The sequence below is a fragment of the Lineus longissimus genome, chromosome 14 (assembly GCF_910592395.1).
Source record: "Lineus longissimus chromosome 14, tnLinLong1.2, whole genome shotgun sequence".
Classification (NCBI taxonomy): domain Eukaryota; kingdom Metazoa; phylum Nemertea; class Pilidiophora; order Heteronemertea; family Lineidae; genus Lineus; species Lineus longissimus.
In genome coordinates, this window is record NC_088321.1 from 8,809,010 (window position 1) to 8,827,507 (window position 18,498).

Sequence of the window (18,498 nt, forward strand, 5' to 3'; positions counted from 1 at the left end):
GTCTTAAAACTTAAGACGATAAAAGAAAAAAATACTTCAAAGAAGCTTCTTTTATATAATATAATATAATATAATTTTATTTCATGGACACTGATAAGAAAACTACATACAATTGTAATAAAATATAATTGAACAAATTAAATAACAAATTAAAAACAAGCCTAAAAAGCAGTGCCCATGCGCACGACCCAAAGGTCAGAGACCTGCTTGCGGGTGTCCACTAAAATTAAATTACAATACCAACATTTTAAAACAATAAAGAAGAGTATTTTTAACCATATGTTTATAGACGACAGGTTGGGCACCTGCAGCGGCTAACCCACGCGTCCTCCGGGTCAAATATCTGTTGCAGCCTGTGTCCATATTCAGCCCTCAGCTCCTTTTTGAACCTCTGAATATTCCCGGACGACACGTGCCAGCGGGCAGCTCATTCCAGATGCCCCTAATACGATTGAAATACGACCGACAAAAAGTCTCTGTGCGCACCAGATGAACATTCAATCATGAAAAATGGGTCAGTCTAGTTGCTCTCCTCTGTACTTTCTCCAACTTAATCAGATTTTCCTTAGTTAAGGGATCCCATGCCACAGAGCTGTACTCCAGTTTGGATTTACCGTCTTAACTCTCAACAGCGGCCATTAGTCAGAAAAAACGTAGTCGAACCGAGTACGTAATGAACACACTGCATGTGCTTAAACCATAAAATGAATTGCTTTTAAAACACTACCATGTTAACAAGTACCCTTTGCGGTTGATGAAAAACATATTTTAAAGCCAAATCCATAGACGGAAGTTGGTTAAAATCTCAAGTGAATTGGGAGGCCGTTTCGAAACCAACTTGATTTCGAAGACGGCTCGTTTCAGACAATCTAAAAATAGGTTTAGAGATTACATCTCCTCGCGAAAACATGTCATTGCATGTTACATGTGTAAACCGCTGACAACAACGGCGCCATTTTGTGCAAAATGGTGCACTTTTTAACATCATCAAAATTGCCGTGACGAAAAAAGAGCATCAAGATATATTTTTTTATCTTTCTGAAATTACAAAGGAATATTATCAATCACCAATGGAATGACCCTATTGAGAAATTTGATGTAATTTTTGTTTTTATTCAATCGTTATCGGTCACCTCCTCACATATTGCTGCCAGGGGTGAAAGACTTGGGTGGAGAAGACTCTCTGGTGTGGAGATTGATTACTGCATGAGACAATGACGGTGGAAGATGCCGGCTTTGCGATTTTCTCGTCAATAATGTCTAAATATGACTTTATTTCTTAGTTGATTTCAAATTTGGTGCATATAAACACTGTACAGCTACATAAAGAATACATTAATTTGGTAGATTCTGTAGATACATGTTCACTTTTTATAAAATTTGCACCTAGTCGTAGCGGTTCTGTTATATGCAAATGTACATTTCCACGTGCTTTCATCTACGCGGTAGTTCTGATATCCTTGCATCGACGTATATATGGCGTAAATCCGATTGTCTCCGCCAATATACGTCTATGGTTCATTCGACTAGTATGCAAATATTCTTATGAGTATTCTTATGAGTGAATATATTATGACGATTCAAATTTTATTTGCGTAGGTCATGGTCGTCGGTCATGATATGGGTGGCTGTCTCGTCAACATTTTTTTTTGGATATTTGAACAACAACTGACCTGCTACTACAGTTTGAACATCTTTATTGACACCCTTCCCTCGGGACTGAGAAATGGGCTACTCATACTGTCCTTGAATTCAGATGTGTCCTAATTCAATGCCAATGGAAATTCCTTCTTTAATTGGGTTCTTTTTTATAATGTTCCACTCTGCAGTTTTTTCCCAGAAATAATCGAAAAGTTACCAGGAAGTATTTTTTAAATTTTTTTAGCAAATACTGACGATTTTTTGCCTAAATTAAATTAAATTAAATTCATTTATTCCAAACGGTGTGTAAATTAGGATGAGACAACTAAGTGAAGTATCGGTCACAAATAAACTTTATTGAGTCTTTATAAATGCCATAGTACATGTATTACTATTAGTATTACATTAAATAACTGGGTATTACATATCATGTAATCTAAGAGTTTCAATAAAGCTTCTCATCACATGTGATGATTCTTCTCAAGACCCATTGATCATGGAACTCAGTTTTCCTGAAAAAAGAAAAAATAATTTACGTAAATATCAACCAGCATAGCTCATAATCAAGACCTTGGATGATTATAGTATACTCAATGAAATCAACAATGTCAATAAGCCTGTATGTTCAGGAAAAACTTTTCTATTTTGCATACTCCCCTTCCAGATTATTTGTTGGGTACATTTGGGGCCTACATATCATTTTCAGCCATCCAGTAAGAGAAAATATAGCAGGAGAATTTCTGAGTATTTTTACAGAAACGTTTCCCTAGAAAATGATGCAACTATGTCCAATTGAAGAACAATTAAAGAATTAAGAGATTAGAATAAGAAAATATACATATTTGTATTGGAAGAAATTGCAAAATAAAAAGTGTGCATTGTGTCATTCTAGTATTAAAATATTCATGATTCGGGACAAAATTCTATTGCTATATTTTATATTATTTCCAACTAAGCGCCCCATAGATGGGTAGGTAGTGGTGTAGCAAAAATTCAATATTGCCGTCAATAATAATGTAAAAAAACCACCGAATCGACATGGAATGACTATAAACTCGGATCCAAAAAAAGCGCAGATCCTATAAATGCGCAGGACCGGCCTTGCGCGATCTCGAGATGGCCGCGCAATCATAGGATCGGTAAAACGCGCAGCGCAATCTTAAGATAGCGCCGATCGGTAATTAGCGCAGAACACATGCATCCGTTTCACTGCTGCTGCAAAGCTTCAGGTCATTTGCAGTGCATGGCTTGCGATCCGCACACTTGATTTGCTTTGACTTTGATTTGTCTTGTCAAAAAGGCCTCTTTATAGAGGGCCTCACACCAGGCGGAGGAGGCCACTGAAGTCGCACACCACGTGATCTTTTGTTAATTGTGCCTATATTTAGGTTTGTTTGGGCCCGCGATGACTTCCTCCGCCTGGTGTAAAAGGGTCTATGGTCTTCGTGTGCTGTGTCTTCATGGTTCTGTTGAGAGATGGACAATTTTGACAAAAACAAGGCGCCAAGCAAAGTATGCAGACGCCAGAGCCCGAACATAAACATAACATGGACGATGTCGAAGAAGTTTGTTCGGCAATTGGGTGCTGACCAGTCTTGTGTTTCACCTGGGACAAAGGGTCCCAGTGACAGTGGTTTTGGCATTGTTGGCTCACCGCAGGGGAGTCTTTACAATACCGCAGTGTCCGTCGTCCGTCGTCCGTCGTCGTCGTCGTCGTCGTCGTATCCTGTTTCAAAAACAGTGGCACGTTTCTTAACCGCTAAGCCTATGAACTTGTAACTTTGTACACAGGACTCCCTTGGTCAGATGACCTGTGACACTAAATTTCGGTCCGATCTGATTCTTAATTTGGCCACCAGGGGGCCGAATGTAGATATCTAAAAAGTGTGATATCTCGTTTATTAATGACTTGTTTGGAATGAAATTTTTGTGGTAGGTACTCATAGCAAGGATACATCATATATCATATGGGTTTTTAATTTGACCTACTTGTCGAGGTCACAGAGGTCACAACGCAGACACAGATATGGCCGAAATTGCATGTTTTGTGTTTTTCGTGTTGTGGCAATCCAAAGGTCGTGAGTTCAAACCCCGGTCAGGGACGGCCAAAAATATTTTATTATTTTATTATTTTTTATCTTTTCCCTTTTGTCTTTTCTGACTTGTATCTTACATTTTCTTGATTTTTGGCTCACCGTAGGGGAGTCTTATGTAATACCGCAGTGTCCGTCGTCCGTCGTCGTCGTATCCTATTTAAAAAACAGTGGCACGTTTCTTAACCGCTAGGGCTATGAACTTAAAACTTTGTACACAGCACCCCCTAGGTCAGGTGACCTCTGACACTGAATTTCGGTCCGATCTGATTCTCAACTTGGCCACCAGGGGGCCAAATGTCGATATCTAAAAAGTGTGATATCTCGCTTATTAGTGACTTGTTTTCGATGAAACTTGTGTTGTAGGTACTCATAGCAAATATACATCTTATATCATACGGGTTTTTAATTTGACCTACTTTTCAAGTTCACAGAGGTCATATGGCGTAAATTGGCCGTTAGAGTGTAAACTATGGCACGTTTCTTAACCACTAAAGCTATGAACTTGAAACTTGGTACATATAACCCCCTATATCACATAGATAGATAGATAGATAGAATTAGCATTTCTATAGCGCCCCATATCACTGTCGCAATGTTCTGTGGCGCTCCCCACCTAGTTTGAATCACACCCCGAAATAGTCTCGAAATAGAAATGTCTTTAGAGAACTTTTGAATGTGGCCAATGAGGTCTCTTGTCGCAGTGTGGCGTCCAAAGTGTTCCACATTTGGGGAGCAAGAATCTCGAATGCTCTCCCACCAAACGTTTTGAGTCTATATGTTGGCTGAGTTATAATATCCTGCGACCCTGATCTTAGTGGCCGGGTTGGCACGTAGGGAGTGATGAGGCTGCAAAGGTACCCGGGGGCTGTGCCATGTATCGCTCCTTAGACCAGGACCAACAACTTGTAAATCATTCTTTGCTCCACCGGCAGCCAGTGCAATTCCTTCAGGACAGGCGTGATGTGATCAGAGCGCCTAGTTCTGGTAACAAGTCTGGCTGCACGGTTTTGGACAAGTTGAAGTCTGGCCACGGATGACTGACTGCAGCCAGCAAGGCTGCTATTACAGTAGTCGAGGCGAGAAAGGACCATCGCCCGAGTCAGGCACCCAGCAGCTTCATCAGTCAACTCTTTTCTTACTCTGCCAATGTTGCGCAGGTGATAAGAACACACACGGACGATGTTGCTCACATGGGCGTCCATAGAGAGGGATGAGTCAAAAAGTACACCTAGATTCCTAATAGGAACATTTGACACACTTATCCCAGTTCCCGCGACATCGATTGAATGCATGTCCAGTGACCTGAGCGACTGCAGGGTGCCAAACAGGAGGACTTCAGTCTTATCTGGATTTCCTTTCAGCTTGTTATCGGCAAGCCACTGGTGAATGATTGCCAGTTTCTCACTCAGCTCCTTCACCTGATGAGGGATAGCAGATCTGTCGCGCAAGGCAGTAATGGCCCTGTAGACCTGTGTGTCATCCGCAAATCCATGCCTTTGAATGTCACATCCTCTAAGCAGTTCTCCGAGTGGTAGAATGTAAACGAGGAAAAGAATCGGTCCAAGGACCGATCCTTGAGGGACACCAAAGCCAAGTGGTTTCGCAGTCGATAGGTTCCCGTTTATTACCACACGCTGACTACGGCATGTCAGGTATGAGCGGAACCATGCAAGGGCAGTGCCAGATACACCCAACAAATCACCCAATCTACCAAGGAGAATCTCGTGGTCAACTGTGTCAAACGCGGCACTAAGATCAAGAAGAACGAGAATCGCGGCTCCATGTTCGTCCACCATGCATCGAATGTCGTTCTGTACCTTAAGCAGGGCAGTCTCCGTGCTGTGACCCTGCTTGTATGCTGACTGGAAAGTGTCATGGAGATCGTGAATGTCCATGTACGCTTTGAGGCGCGCAGCGACCACTCGTTCAAGTACCTTTGAGAGGAAAGTCAGATTGCTGACAGGTCGATAGTTTTTCATAATCTCCTGGTCTAGGGATGGTTTTTTGAGCAGAGGAAAAACCAACGCTTCTTTCATCGAGTCTGGCACCACTCCATCAGCCATGGATCTGTTTACGATCACCTTGATGATGGGAATGACTGCTGAGATGGAGGATACTAGCAACCAAGTTGGCATGGGGTCAAGGTCACACGACTTCTTAGGTGACCGTTTGATAACACTAAGCAATTCAGCGTCATCAACTGGATCAAAACACCCAAGTGATGGTTGGGTGTTTGATGCTGTCGTTGGCCATCGCACATCACTCCAGGCAGGAAGTCCTTGACGGATGCCCTTTACTTTCTCATGGAAATATTCCGCGAACTGATCGGCAAGCTTGGCAGGATCGTCATGGTCGGGCCTCTGGTGCTGAATTTCAGTTTGATCTGATTCTCAACTTTGCCACCAGGGGGCCAAAAGTGGATATCTAAAAAGTGTGATATCTCGCTTATAAGTGACTTGTTTTCGATAAAATTTTTATGGTAGGTACTCTTAGGAAGAATACATCACATGTCTTACGGGTTTTCAATTTGACCTACTTTTCAAGGTCACAGAGGTCATATGGCGTAAATTGGCCGTTGGAGTGTAAACTATGGCACGTTTCTTAACCAGTAAAGCTATGAACTTGAAACTTGGTGCATATAACCCCCTACATCAGATAACCTTTGATGCCGAATTTTGGCCTGATCTGATTCTTTATTCGGCCACCAGGGGGCCATAATGGAAAAAGGAAGAAGTGCAATATCTTGCTTATTTGAGTGAATTGTTTTCGATAAAATTTTTATGGCAGGGACTTCTAGCAAGGATACACCACATGTCCTACGATTTTTGGATTTGACCTCCTTTTCTAGGTCACAGAGGTCAAATGGCGTAAATTGGCCATTAGAGTGTAACTATGGCACGTTTCTTAACTGCTGAAGCTATGAACTTGAAGGTGGTACATGTAACCCCCTACATCAGATAATCTCTGACACCGAATTTTGGCCTCATCTGATTCTTGATTTGGCCACCAGGGGGTCAAAACTGAAAAAGTAGGACGTGCAATATCTTGCTTATTAATGACTTTTTTTCGATGAATTTTTTATTGCAGGGACTCTTAGCAATCACACGATATTGATCTTGTTGATGTCATAGACAATTATTGGTTGGATCATAAACTTATATATACTGCCCTGTCTTATTACTTGACATCAATACACATCTAAAAAAAGTCTTCATGCCTGATTGTGTTCACCATATTCACCTCTAAACTAAGCATGATCCTGCCTACTAAAAGATGTATACGGTGAGCACAATGGCCCCTGGCCGTTTCATTCGAAGTTCACATGCCGATCCCCCGTTGTGTGCGTGTATCCATCCTTCACTGCCGATGACTCCCCCCCCTGATCGGCCGTCGGAGGGGTTGTTACTTTATCGGTAGTCTCTCTGTATTCCCTTCCTTTCATGCCTTTCCTACGCGTCCATGTCGCGACAACACTAACATTACACTCACTCGTGGTTGTCGCACAGGACACGCACTGAAATCCATCATAATTAAAGACCAGGTGTTCAGTGAGTAACGGTTCCAGGGATGCTGACCTGACCCAAATGCACAGTGCATGTTGCATAGAAGAAGGCTAACCTGATCCTGAAGTTGGCACTATCAATTCAGGCCGTCATTCAATTACTTTGTGTCGAGCAGTTTGATTGGCCACCCATTTATGATGGTGCGTCCGACGGATTTCCTGGCCCTTGATGTCAGTGATGAAAGGAGGAGACATTAGCACTCAATCGTCAGCCCATTGTAGCCATAATGCCATAATGGACTTCATACATAGACTGATTTTTGTTAACTGAACCCATTTCAGCTGCAATGGACTTCATATTGACTAATTGCACAGATGTTTTTCAGAGGACCACAACGAGGACGTATGGGGCGCGGCATGGGACGAGGAGGCATGGGGCCCATGAGGGGGCCTGGGTAAGTACACAAAGTGTTAATTCAATTGTATCATTGAACTGGTCTAAAACTTTTAGTTAACTTAGTAAAGTGCCTTGTAATTGTTTATAAAATTTCAGAATGCGTGCGTTCATCCCACACATCCCATTCGACCTCGCACAATGTGAGGCGGTATTCCCGCGCAACAAGCCGGTCACAGACGAGAAAGCTGAGAAGGCCTTCACCGATGCATTGCTGAAGAGGAACCAGGACTTGACCCCAAGTCCGACTGAGCAGAGCGCCGTCTTAAACCTGGTGACTAAAATCAATGCCGTAATGGACAATCTAATCGTTGCCCCAGGCAATTTTGATTCGGCCGTAAGTTTTAAAGTAAGCTATAGTTTTTATGTTGTATTTCTTTTATTCCTTGTAATGGTAGTTTAAATCTTTAAGTTGTAAAGGGGTCTTTTGACCTTTTGAAATTAGGGATGAGACGAGACGTTCCCAATTTTGGAGGATCTCCTTTTTCACCCCTCAATATAGTGTATAGGAGCTTGATTTGACAGCAGAAATGGAAAGATCTATGTCTAAGCTCTACGCGGAACCTTATATTTTGAAATTTGGCAAAAACTAACAATTTTAGAGGCATATTTTTGGCAAGTTAGGACGGTTTCAAGCACATTTTCACATGAAATCTTTTTAAAAATTTTGTTCTCTGCGCCTGGCATGTCTGGGCATTGTTAAATCCCTGCCTGAATGAAGTGGCCCTTATGCTACGTTCACACTGAATACGCTTTCAAACCGAATTCCGTAATCCGCATTTCGGAATTCGGATTGGTTATTTCGGTTTGAAAACGGTAAGGTCACACTAGCTTAATTCGGATTCTGATCCGAATCAAGAGTGATCACACACAATCAGATGTAACAAATACGCCAGCATTTCGACCAGAGGTCCCTGAGCGCGATAGGTTGTTTCTGGTCTTCACCCAGTTGCCCCTCATGGCTTTTAACTTGTTACGACATTGCTCTGTCGTATGTTCATAGGCCTGCAGGCCCAGCAACTCGGCAACACGATGGTAGACATGAGAATTTCTGTGATTTCCTTGCAGTTGCCCTTCAATATCCTCATCACGCCAAATGTTCAGCAACGCCAACCTCTCTGCTCTCGACCAAACCAATCCTCGATTACTTCCAGCCATATTTTCGACAAATTCGTGTAATTTTCACTTTTATTGGCAGCTGCCAGAGTAAATGTCAGAGCACGTTTTCTCCATGCCGTAAAACGGAAGAACAGGACTGCGCATGCGCAACAGGAAACGGAATAAACCAACCTGGTTAATGCGATTTGACCTGTTCACACTACAGTTGATTCAGAATAAGTCGATGCGGAATAGCTGAATCGGATTTCAATACGCTTTAACAACCGTACTCGTTAATTCGGATTCAATTCGCATTAAGGGTGCTCTAGTGTGAACAGCTGATTCGAATCAAAGCGTTAATGCGAATTCAATTCAGTTTAAAACGCTAGTGTGAACATAGCATTACAATGACGACCAGTAATCTGGCGCAGATAAACCTCCCAAACGAACTGTGGCCCAAGTATATGAATGGAGGTGAAAGTTACAGCATCCTCGGCCGTAGCAATGGATGTTGTTGAATCAGGAATCGACAGAAGCAGAGGTCGTACCAGAGCTACCTTCCTGTTTACCTTTCAGACTTGGGAAAATCCAGAAGTTACCATCCTACACTTTGCAATGTTGTCTAAATTATTTGCAGTATTTTGTCTTGCTGCCCAAGTTATTTGTACCGCACTTTACACTTCTTGAAGAATTTGCCCTGCCCTCAAATCATTTGTGAGTCGGCAATCGTTTCAGTACTGTTCGTTGTTTTCCTGCATGTTCTGATCTTGCCCACTTCGTCTTGTAAAAATGATGAGCATTGCATGTAGTTGATGTAGTCGGCCTGTTCTTGTGTTCAAAGGCCTGTAAGACGCTGTTTGTTACATATTTGAAATTTGTAATTCAATTTGAAAATTGCCAATTGTGAAAATACGCACTGAATATAAATTTCAACAATTCTGTCATGTATGTAGACAGACACAATGTTTTGAGATCGCCAAATCACTCACCCAAACTCTTGACATTTTCCGCCTCAGACAGAAGCTGTTTTTTAGCCCAGGCAAGTAGCCTCTATTTTGGACCAATCAGAACATCTCTAACGGAACGGTCTCGGCAATTGCAGTAGTATCCAACAGCCTGCAACCCTGTGCCCATTAAGCAGATTCTTAAAATGCATTGCACTTGCATTAGTTGGACCATTGCCAAAACAGGCGACGAGGTTGAACACCTGCGATCGGCGTTGACCGTTGCCCTCTTTAAGTTTTCATATCAGCGATGTGATTGGAGCACGCACTGAGAGCGTGCCGAGAAAACAGGAAAATCAATGGAATCCGTCATGGGTTTGTGGAGCTCGATAATAGTGACGCAAACGCATGAGAATCAGGATGGTAGTCAGATGACTTATAATGAATCCAATGTATCAGCACTGCACTACGGCATTGTGTATATTTTCCTTGATCGCTGGTAATTGCAAAAAGCGTACCCATTTAAAGGGAAGCTATGGGAATTATTCCCCATTTGACCAACAGTTACTTCGTGTTCTTAAAAACAACTGTGGCTCTTGGTTTTATAAATAAACATTAATGAGTGATATGGATGATTTTAAATGCTTATTTTTGAACCAAGTATGCCGCCATCTTGGTGGATTTTAATCTGGTCTCTCCTCCATACGGAGAGCCAATGACGTCATGGATGCAGCCATTGTGACAATCAGCTGTTCGAACAATGGCGAATGCTTGGAATGACAGATGACAGTTCTTCGATTTCTTCGGGTTCTTCGTCGACGTCCGGAGATGAATCCTTCGATTACAACCGTGCATCAGCAGAAGAACGAGCAGGTCTAGTTCCCTATGTGTTTGAGCCAAGGACCGGGGTAGAAAAAGGTCTGGAAACTTAGTGGAAACGAGTAGTACTCGCTTTGATGAAAAAACCCCACTGCATCCATGACGTCATTCGCCCGGGAGATTTGAACAAACATGGCTACCCCCGCAAACTGCTTATTAAATGAGGCAAGACCACAATTGATTTTTTAAGCCTTTTAGCAGTTAAATTGTCAATGTTTGACCGCGACGCATCAAATACTGCGTTGGGTTGTGAATTCTAAAATACCTTGGTACCTTGTAAAGTCAACTTTTAAATGGAAAATGCATAAGCCTCGTTCTGAGAGCGGAGTGTTTTGGACACGCAACCAAGATGCTCTACCAAAGTGCCCTCGGGTTGCACTAAAATGTGGAAACCATGCACACGTCACGTCAATGGAATTTAAGCTCACTTCAGAAGTTTGAGGCTCTCAAAACACTGCTTCAAACACAAATCAGTCAAGGAAGCATCAACCACCCTAAGTTTTTAGCTCACCTCTTAGCAGAGGTGAGCTTATCCCATACCGTGGCGTCCGTCGTCCGTCGTCCGTCGTCGTCGTCGTCGTCGTCGTCGTCGTCGTCGTCGTCGTCCGTCGTCCGTTAGCAGGGCACGTTTCGTAACTGTTAGAGCTATTGAGTTGAAACTTAGTAGACATGTACCCTTATGTAATGACACCTTGGAGACCAAGTTTCGGTCCGATTCGTTTCATGGTTTGGCCACCAGGGGGCCAAACGTTAAAAGTGAAAATATGCAATATCTCCCTTAATAGTAGTCGGGAAATTTTGAAAAAAATATGGTAGGTACTTCTAGCAAAGGTGCATCATATATCCTCCGGGTTTTTGATTTGACCTCCTTTTCAAGGTCACAGAGGTCAAATGGTGTAAATTGGCCGTTAGGATGTAACGATGGCACGTTTCTAAACTGCAATGACTATTGATACCAAATTTGGTACACATTTACCCCTTAGTCAGGTGATCTCAGGGACCGAAGTTTGGTCCAATATGATTCACCACTTGACCACCAGGGGGCAAAATCCAAAAACCTTAAAAATGTGATTATTCCTTAACTTCTTGCCTGATTGCCACCAATTTGATATCATGGGTACATCTAACCACCATACAGTATATGTCACACAGGTTTTTAATTTGACCTTCTTGTCAAGGTCACAGAGGTCAAATGGCGTAAATTCGCCGTCAGGCCGTAACTATGGCACGTTTCTTAACTGCAATGACTATTGATCACAAATTAAGTACACATGTACCCCTTGGTCAGGTGATCTCAGGTACCGAAGTTTGGTGCGATCTGATTTGCCATTTGGCCTCCAGGGAGGGGGCCAAATCCTAAATTCTTCAAAATGCCATTATTCCTAGTAATGACTTGCCCGATTGGCACCAATTTTATATCATAGGTACATCTAATTCTAACAACCATTCAATGTGTCACCCGGGTCTTCTTTGATTTGACCTACTTTTCAAGGTCACAGAGGTCGAATGTACTGTAAATTGGCCATTTTGGGGAAATTGTAATTGCTTGGACCTACATCAAACCTAACACTACATGACACAATACCATGCTCTTTATCCATCTTTCCTCCACATGAGGTGAGCACAATGGCCCTGGCCATTTCATTTTTTAATGAGCACTACACATATTTGCCAAGAAAAACGCTCCAAATAGCCCATTTGCACGGATTTTAGCATCACTTGAGCGAGCCGATGCGGACTTCCTATGCGCGCTGTACAAAATGTACACGTCTCATTTTCTGTAACGTTGCCGTAACATAATGTAAACAACGGCGCTACCGGCACTCCGGCCGGGCCGGCAATGGATGGAATTTGCCAAATTCGCACATATTCAAGTTATTTTCGTGGCCTATCTTCTTAAGTTTGAGGTATTTTAGAATAGAAATTGAACCCTCGGCTTTGGACCTTGGTTGAGTTACCAAGACACTCTCGGGTGGAGCTAAAATTTCGTCCAAACCCTCGCCTGTCGGCTCGGGTTTGGACTGTATTTTAGCTCCACCCTCGAGTGTCTTGGTAACTCAACCAAGATCCTCCGCCTCGGGTTCAATTCCTTAATCTGAAATTTTGATATGATATTCCGGACAGTCGGGCATGTAAATGGTGAAAAATAAACTGGTAGTTGACCACGGAAAATTTTTGATAATCGACAAATTAGACAGACTTTGATATTTCCACTCTTTTCAGCCAACTGGCAGGAAAAACTCAAAACACCCAACTCAAAACACCCAATTAGCAAAATTCGAAATTAATTTTTTCATCAAATAATTTCTTTATATCTGTAGACTTGCCACAACAAATATTTTTTCAATACCTCTCCAAATATGTACTTGAGAGTTAAAAACATGCACTCGTCTAATTGATAGGCCTCGACCCTCCAACCTATGAATATTCATTAGTGGTCTTGTCTCTGCACTATCTAGGAATATTCATCATATCCTTGGTGTAGAGTATTTGTTTGTCTTGTAACTTGGTATGTATTTGTTTAAAAAAATATTTGATTTTGCTGCATCAATTTATTCCCATAGCTTCCCTTTAAAGTGCATTTGGTGAACAGTACCTTTGTCATTGCTGAGGATTTGGGAGTTTCCTTGCTACAAACAAGTTGGAAATGAAACCAGAAATTGTTGAGGGCAACTTGTCAAAGTCTTACAACGGGTTATCTAGCAAATGCCGGGGCCAGAGTTAACCGAGGTGATGAGGCTATTGCCTTCTTAAGTTCTTTGATGTTTATTATGTTATATCATTTATCAAGGCCACTTTGCCTGAAAGTGGCTGTTTCCGAATTTTTCATTTTAAACCTGAAATGTGCAGAAAATGGAGAAAGAAGATGGAAAAAGTGATTTATAGCAAATAATCAATGAATCTGAAACTGGGACTCATGGGCATTTGATGTTAGTTCAGAGGGCTTTCCAACAACTCCAAGCAGTTTGTTGGGGTGCCAAGGTGAACCAGGGGGCACCAGAAAATACTGGCAGGGGGGGGGGGGGCCACCAGGCTGCTGCCCCCTCTTCCCTCGGCGGCTTGTTAGTTGTTGCCCAAAGAATCTCCAACTTATTTCTGGTTTTTGACTGCTGGAAATATGTTGGCACTCCCTAGTCACATTTTAACCATTTTAACACCTGGCAAATGAGTATAAACAGGTTTACTTCAATTTCTGCCTCAAAACCTCCATTGGCCTTATATGTTCCTAGTGTTGCTTTTTGGCTCACCGTAGGGGAGTCTATACAACACCGCAGTGTCCGTCGTCCGTCGTCGTCGTCGTCGTCGTCGTCGTCGTCGTCCGTCGTATCCTAGTTCAAAAACAGTGGCACGTTTTTTAACCGCTAGCCCTATGAACTTAAAACTTTGTACACATGACCCCCTAGGTCAGATGACCCATGACACTAAATTTCTGTCCGATCTGATTCTCTACTTGGCCACCAGGGGGCCAAATGTGGATATCTAAAAAGTGTGATATCTCGCTTATTAGTGACTTGTTTTCGATAAAACTTTTGTGGTAGGTACTCATAGCAAGGATACATCATATATCTTACGGGTTTTTAATTTGATCTACTTTTCAAGGTCGCAGAGGTCAAATGGTGTGAATTGGCCGTTTGAGTGTAACTATGGCACGTTTCTCAACCACCAAAGCTATGAGCTTGAAACTTGGTACATATAACCCCCTATATCAGATAACCTCTGGTGCTGAATTTCAGCCTGATCTGATTCTTGACTTTGCCACCAGGGGGCCAAAACAGAAAAAGTAAGAAGTGCAATAGTTTGTTTATTAGCAAATTGTTTTTGATGAAATTTTTATGGCAGGGACCCCTAGCAAGGTTACCTCAGATGTTGCACGATTTTTCGGATTTGACCTACTTTTTAAGGTCGTAGAGGTCAAATGGCGTAAATTTGCCGTTTGAGTGTAACTATGGCACGTTTCTCAACCGCAACAGAAATGAACTTGAAACTTTGAACAAATGACCCCCTAGGTCAGTTGACCTTTTACACTGAATTTTGGTTCGGTCTGATTATTGACTTGGCCACCAGGGGGCCCAAACTCAAAACTCAAAAAGTGTGATTTCTCGCTTATTACTGATTTGTTTTTGATAAAAGTTTCATGGTAGGTGCTCCTAGCAAGGATACATCACATATCTTACGGGTTTTTGATTTGACCCACCTTTCAAGTTCACAGAGGTCAAAGTTGAAAACTTTACCGTTCTTGGTACGTTTTGTGGTTGTTCAATGTAGAGAGTTTTAATTTTGTGTAATGATGCATCTAAGAAGCCACTATTTGTATGCCAAGTTTCAGCCAGATCGGAATTCAAATATGGCCGAAATTGCATGTTTTGTGGGTTTTTCCTCGTATTGTGGCAATCCAAAGGTCGTGAGTTCAAACCCCGGTCAAGGACAGCCAAAAATATTTTTATTTTTCATCTTTTCCTTTTTTCTTTTCTGAGTTCTATCTTACATTTTCTTCATTTTTTGATTTATTTGGTGCCATAGATTTAATTAGGCGGCCATCTTGGAAATCGTTTTTTGCCGATTGCTGTAGTGTAACGAGTGATGAAATTGTTATGGTCAGGTGGATGTGTCTACATCACATATCACCCTGGTTTGTTATTTGACCTACCTGTCAGGGTCACTGAGGTCAAAGTTAAAAATATATTCACCATTGTCATACTGTAGCACTTTCTGTAACTGTCTACTAAAAATACTTACGGTGAGCACAATGGCCCCTGGCCGTTTCATTCAATCTCCCCAGCATGACAGTTCAGAGTTGTTGTGTGACTTGCGTGGCATTGTCACGACATGGGAGATGTTCACTCTTTCATTAACAATATATGAGGGGGAAGTTGGAGGAGTTTGAAAGTCGTGACTTGCGTTCCTTGATGGAATAGTTTGGTGTGAGTTCACCTTCGCCTCAGCCTAGTGTGAGTTCTGGACATCCCCCAACTCCTGTCCTTGTTTTCCCCCACGCATTCAACTATCTCCTTCCATACTCGTTACAGCAAATCGAGGAAGTACGCCAGGTGGGTTCCCATAAAAAGGGAACTATCATGTCCGGACACAACGTCGCTGATCTTGTTGTTGTGCTGAAGACTTTACCAACATGTAAGTTTTGTGAAAGTTTGTTGGATTTCTGGCAGGGAAATTTCTGTCACTTGCAGTTGCACTGAGATTGCTGTAGTTCATGTGCGGCCAATCTGATTTACCAGACCTGTGCATTCTCTTTATAAGTATAACACTGCCTCAAAATCTAGTCTCTTGTTTGTTGATGTGACACTGAAGGAGTGATGACACGGGCTGATGTACTGGCCCTCCTTCCAGATGTTGTCAGTCTTGCCACTGCAAGTGGGGCTGCTGGCTGAGGTCACACTTTGAGATGAAAACCTCGGACCCAGGCGTTTCCCTTACTCTTTACAAAGTATCCAAAGGTTTTTTGTGTCCATACACTAAAGACAGTACATTTCACATGTAAGGTAAAATGGGGTATTGTAGCCCCTTTTTCACCTATTACTTAGGTTATGCAAGTGATTTCCCAGCAGATTCACAAAAACCGGCCTGGATCTTGCAGTGGGATCTCTTCCAAAAATATTGCCTGTAATTCAGAGCATTTTATCTAAAACAATGCTTCTGAGAGACAATACAAGACTTACCCCTTGGCTTTGGGGTAATTGTAGCCTCTGACTGAAATTTCAAATTACTTGTTTTTATGCATAAGATTAAGAACAATTTTTTTCACAGGTTGGTGGTCTTTATTGATAATAAAACAAGCCTATAGGCGAATATGGGTCGTCGCGTTGATGCCAGAACGTCCCCAAAGTTTGGAAATGTTGTTCTTAATTCCTCCGGGTTGGGGTACCTATGGCTTGATCAAATGAATATTAATGTGGATAACTGGAAAATATTATACTCTAATGCTCAGTAAACGATTAGAGATATTTGTCAACATGAAATTTTTGGTGAAATCGCAACAAATAAAAAACTCGATGTATAGTAATCTTATGTTTTCATTTGAACTTCAAACATATTTAAATGATATTAAATCAGTGAAACACAGGGCTTGTATCACAAAATTAATGCTGGAAGCCCATTGTCTAAGAATCAAAACTGGGAGACACTGTAGTCTAAGAAAGTGTGAGGTTTGCAAGTCAGGGGAGGTTGAGGATGATTTTCACTTCCTTGCGGTGTGCCCTAAATATGCGTCAAAACAGCAAAACTCATTGCAGTTGTAATAAAGTGATCTCCATTTTCTGTCTCTGTCGGATCTGACTACAATTTTTCTGAAAAATCCTTCACCTCCCTCTGCTGCGATTATCAACGAGTTCTTTAAACTGCGTAACTCTATATTGTCCTGATTTCCATTATTATGTTTTTGTCTTTAAATATTTGTGATCTTATTTTGTATACCCTGTAACTTTATATTGTATATTTTGTAATTATTTTATGTAACCGTTGGCCCCTAGTGGGCGTTTTATAGTCTGGGCTCCTGACCTCACTCTCGCTGTCGTAGGTCAGGCAATAACAAAAATCTATAAATAGAACAATAGCTTAAACCACCATTTCCACAAAAATTCTTATGCCTAATTTTTTTTAATATTATAAACAACCTATCCTGCAAAAACCAACGCAATCGGTCAAGGTTTAGCGTCCCAAATCGTACTTTTGCGAAAATGACAATATCGCTAAAAGTGACGTCATTATATGGGGAAACCCCTTTGTCTGAAACATAAAATAACCGTAATCGCGCATTTTAAGAGTAATTCCGGTATTTCTACAGTGTAGAATGATGTGTTCAATAATAGGCATAATCCTAGGACAGATACAGCGCTCAATTCGACCGTAAAACGATAATTGGCTCGGGAAATTACAACAATGGCTGAATCTAAAAATAACACTCCTCTTTTCTGCCGTGTTATTTGTAGACGGTTGTTGTTACCTGACCCGTTCCTAAACCCTACCAAAAGCCCGGAGATCGAGGTCAGAGAACCAGACTATTTAGCGTTTTAGAGTAATAAAGAATTTGAATTTGAATTTGAATTTTTCCACCGCTGTACCTTATTATCATAATTATGCCCACGTGATTAGCTGCTCGGTATTGACGAGCAAGTGACAGTCCTCATTTGCATGTACATTAATGTCATTATTATGGCTGACGCGATCCTGTAAAGTTGTGCGTAATTTCTAATTTCTCGGCAAATACTTGATTGATTTCGTTGAAATTTGAGAGTATTACAGATTAGATTACTGCTTACATTGGGTCTTCGTAGTTTCTTCATACATCATCGATAAAGACACGTAGCTTTGTGAAGAAACTCACCATACTGCTCGCTGGCCAGCACAACATTCCTGCATGCTACGTATACACGCTCATCAATTTTGAGCTCCCAATTAATAATTTTATTAGCTCAGCTGAAAAGCTGAGCTATTCATATGAGTAAATGGTAGAATGAGTGTCCGTCTGTCTGTCTGTCTGTCTGTCTGTCTGTCTGTCTGTCTGTCTGTCTGTCTGTCTGTCTGTCCGTTAAACATGCACGTTTCAAAACTATGGCGGATAGGCGATAGATTTTCCCTCTGAGGCGTTGAGACCCTTCAGGACTCCTGAATAGACCAAATGTGGGTCCGGCAGGATGAGCGGTTTGGCCACTAGGTGGCACCAAGCGAAATTTTCCAAAAACTTTTCCAGCAGCTGATTTCTCAGTTGGGGATCATGAATCAAATCTAATTTTATAGAGCAAAGCTTTCTCTTTCATTATCAATAGGCGTAGTTCATGAATTTCTCACCAGGTGGTGTTACTGGCGCAATTCAGTGAGCACCCCCCAAGAAGAGCATTTTAAATTTCGCGCGAGTTATCCCACGTCCAA

At 41.8% G+C, this 18,498-nt stretch overlaps 1 protein-coding gene across 3 annotated transcripts in view; it reads left to right on the forward strand.

Moving 5' to 3' along the window:
* The window catches only part of LOC135498782 (interleukin enhancer-binding factor 2 homolog), a 35,015-nt gene that overhangs the window by 1,648 nt on the left and 14,869 nt on the right, over nucleotides 1-18,498 (forward strand). Inside the window, exons 2-4 of one of the 3 annotated variants that reach the window (XM_064789232.1) lie at nucleotides 7,626-7,694; nucleotides 7,793-8,042; nucleotides 15,642-15,744. In XM_064789232.1, the coding sequence (XP_064645302.1) occupies nucleotides 7,626-7,694; nucleotides 7,793-8,042; nucleotides 15,642-15,744 (422 nt within the window). Of the gene's footprint in view, nucleotides 1-7,596; nucleotides 7,695-7,792; nucleotides 8,043-15,641; nucleotides 15,745-18,498 lie in introns of those variants that run through there. The other 2 variants (XM_064789230.1, XM_064789231.1) reach the window with 2 other exon arrangements.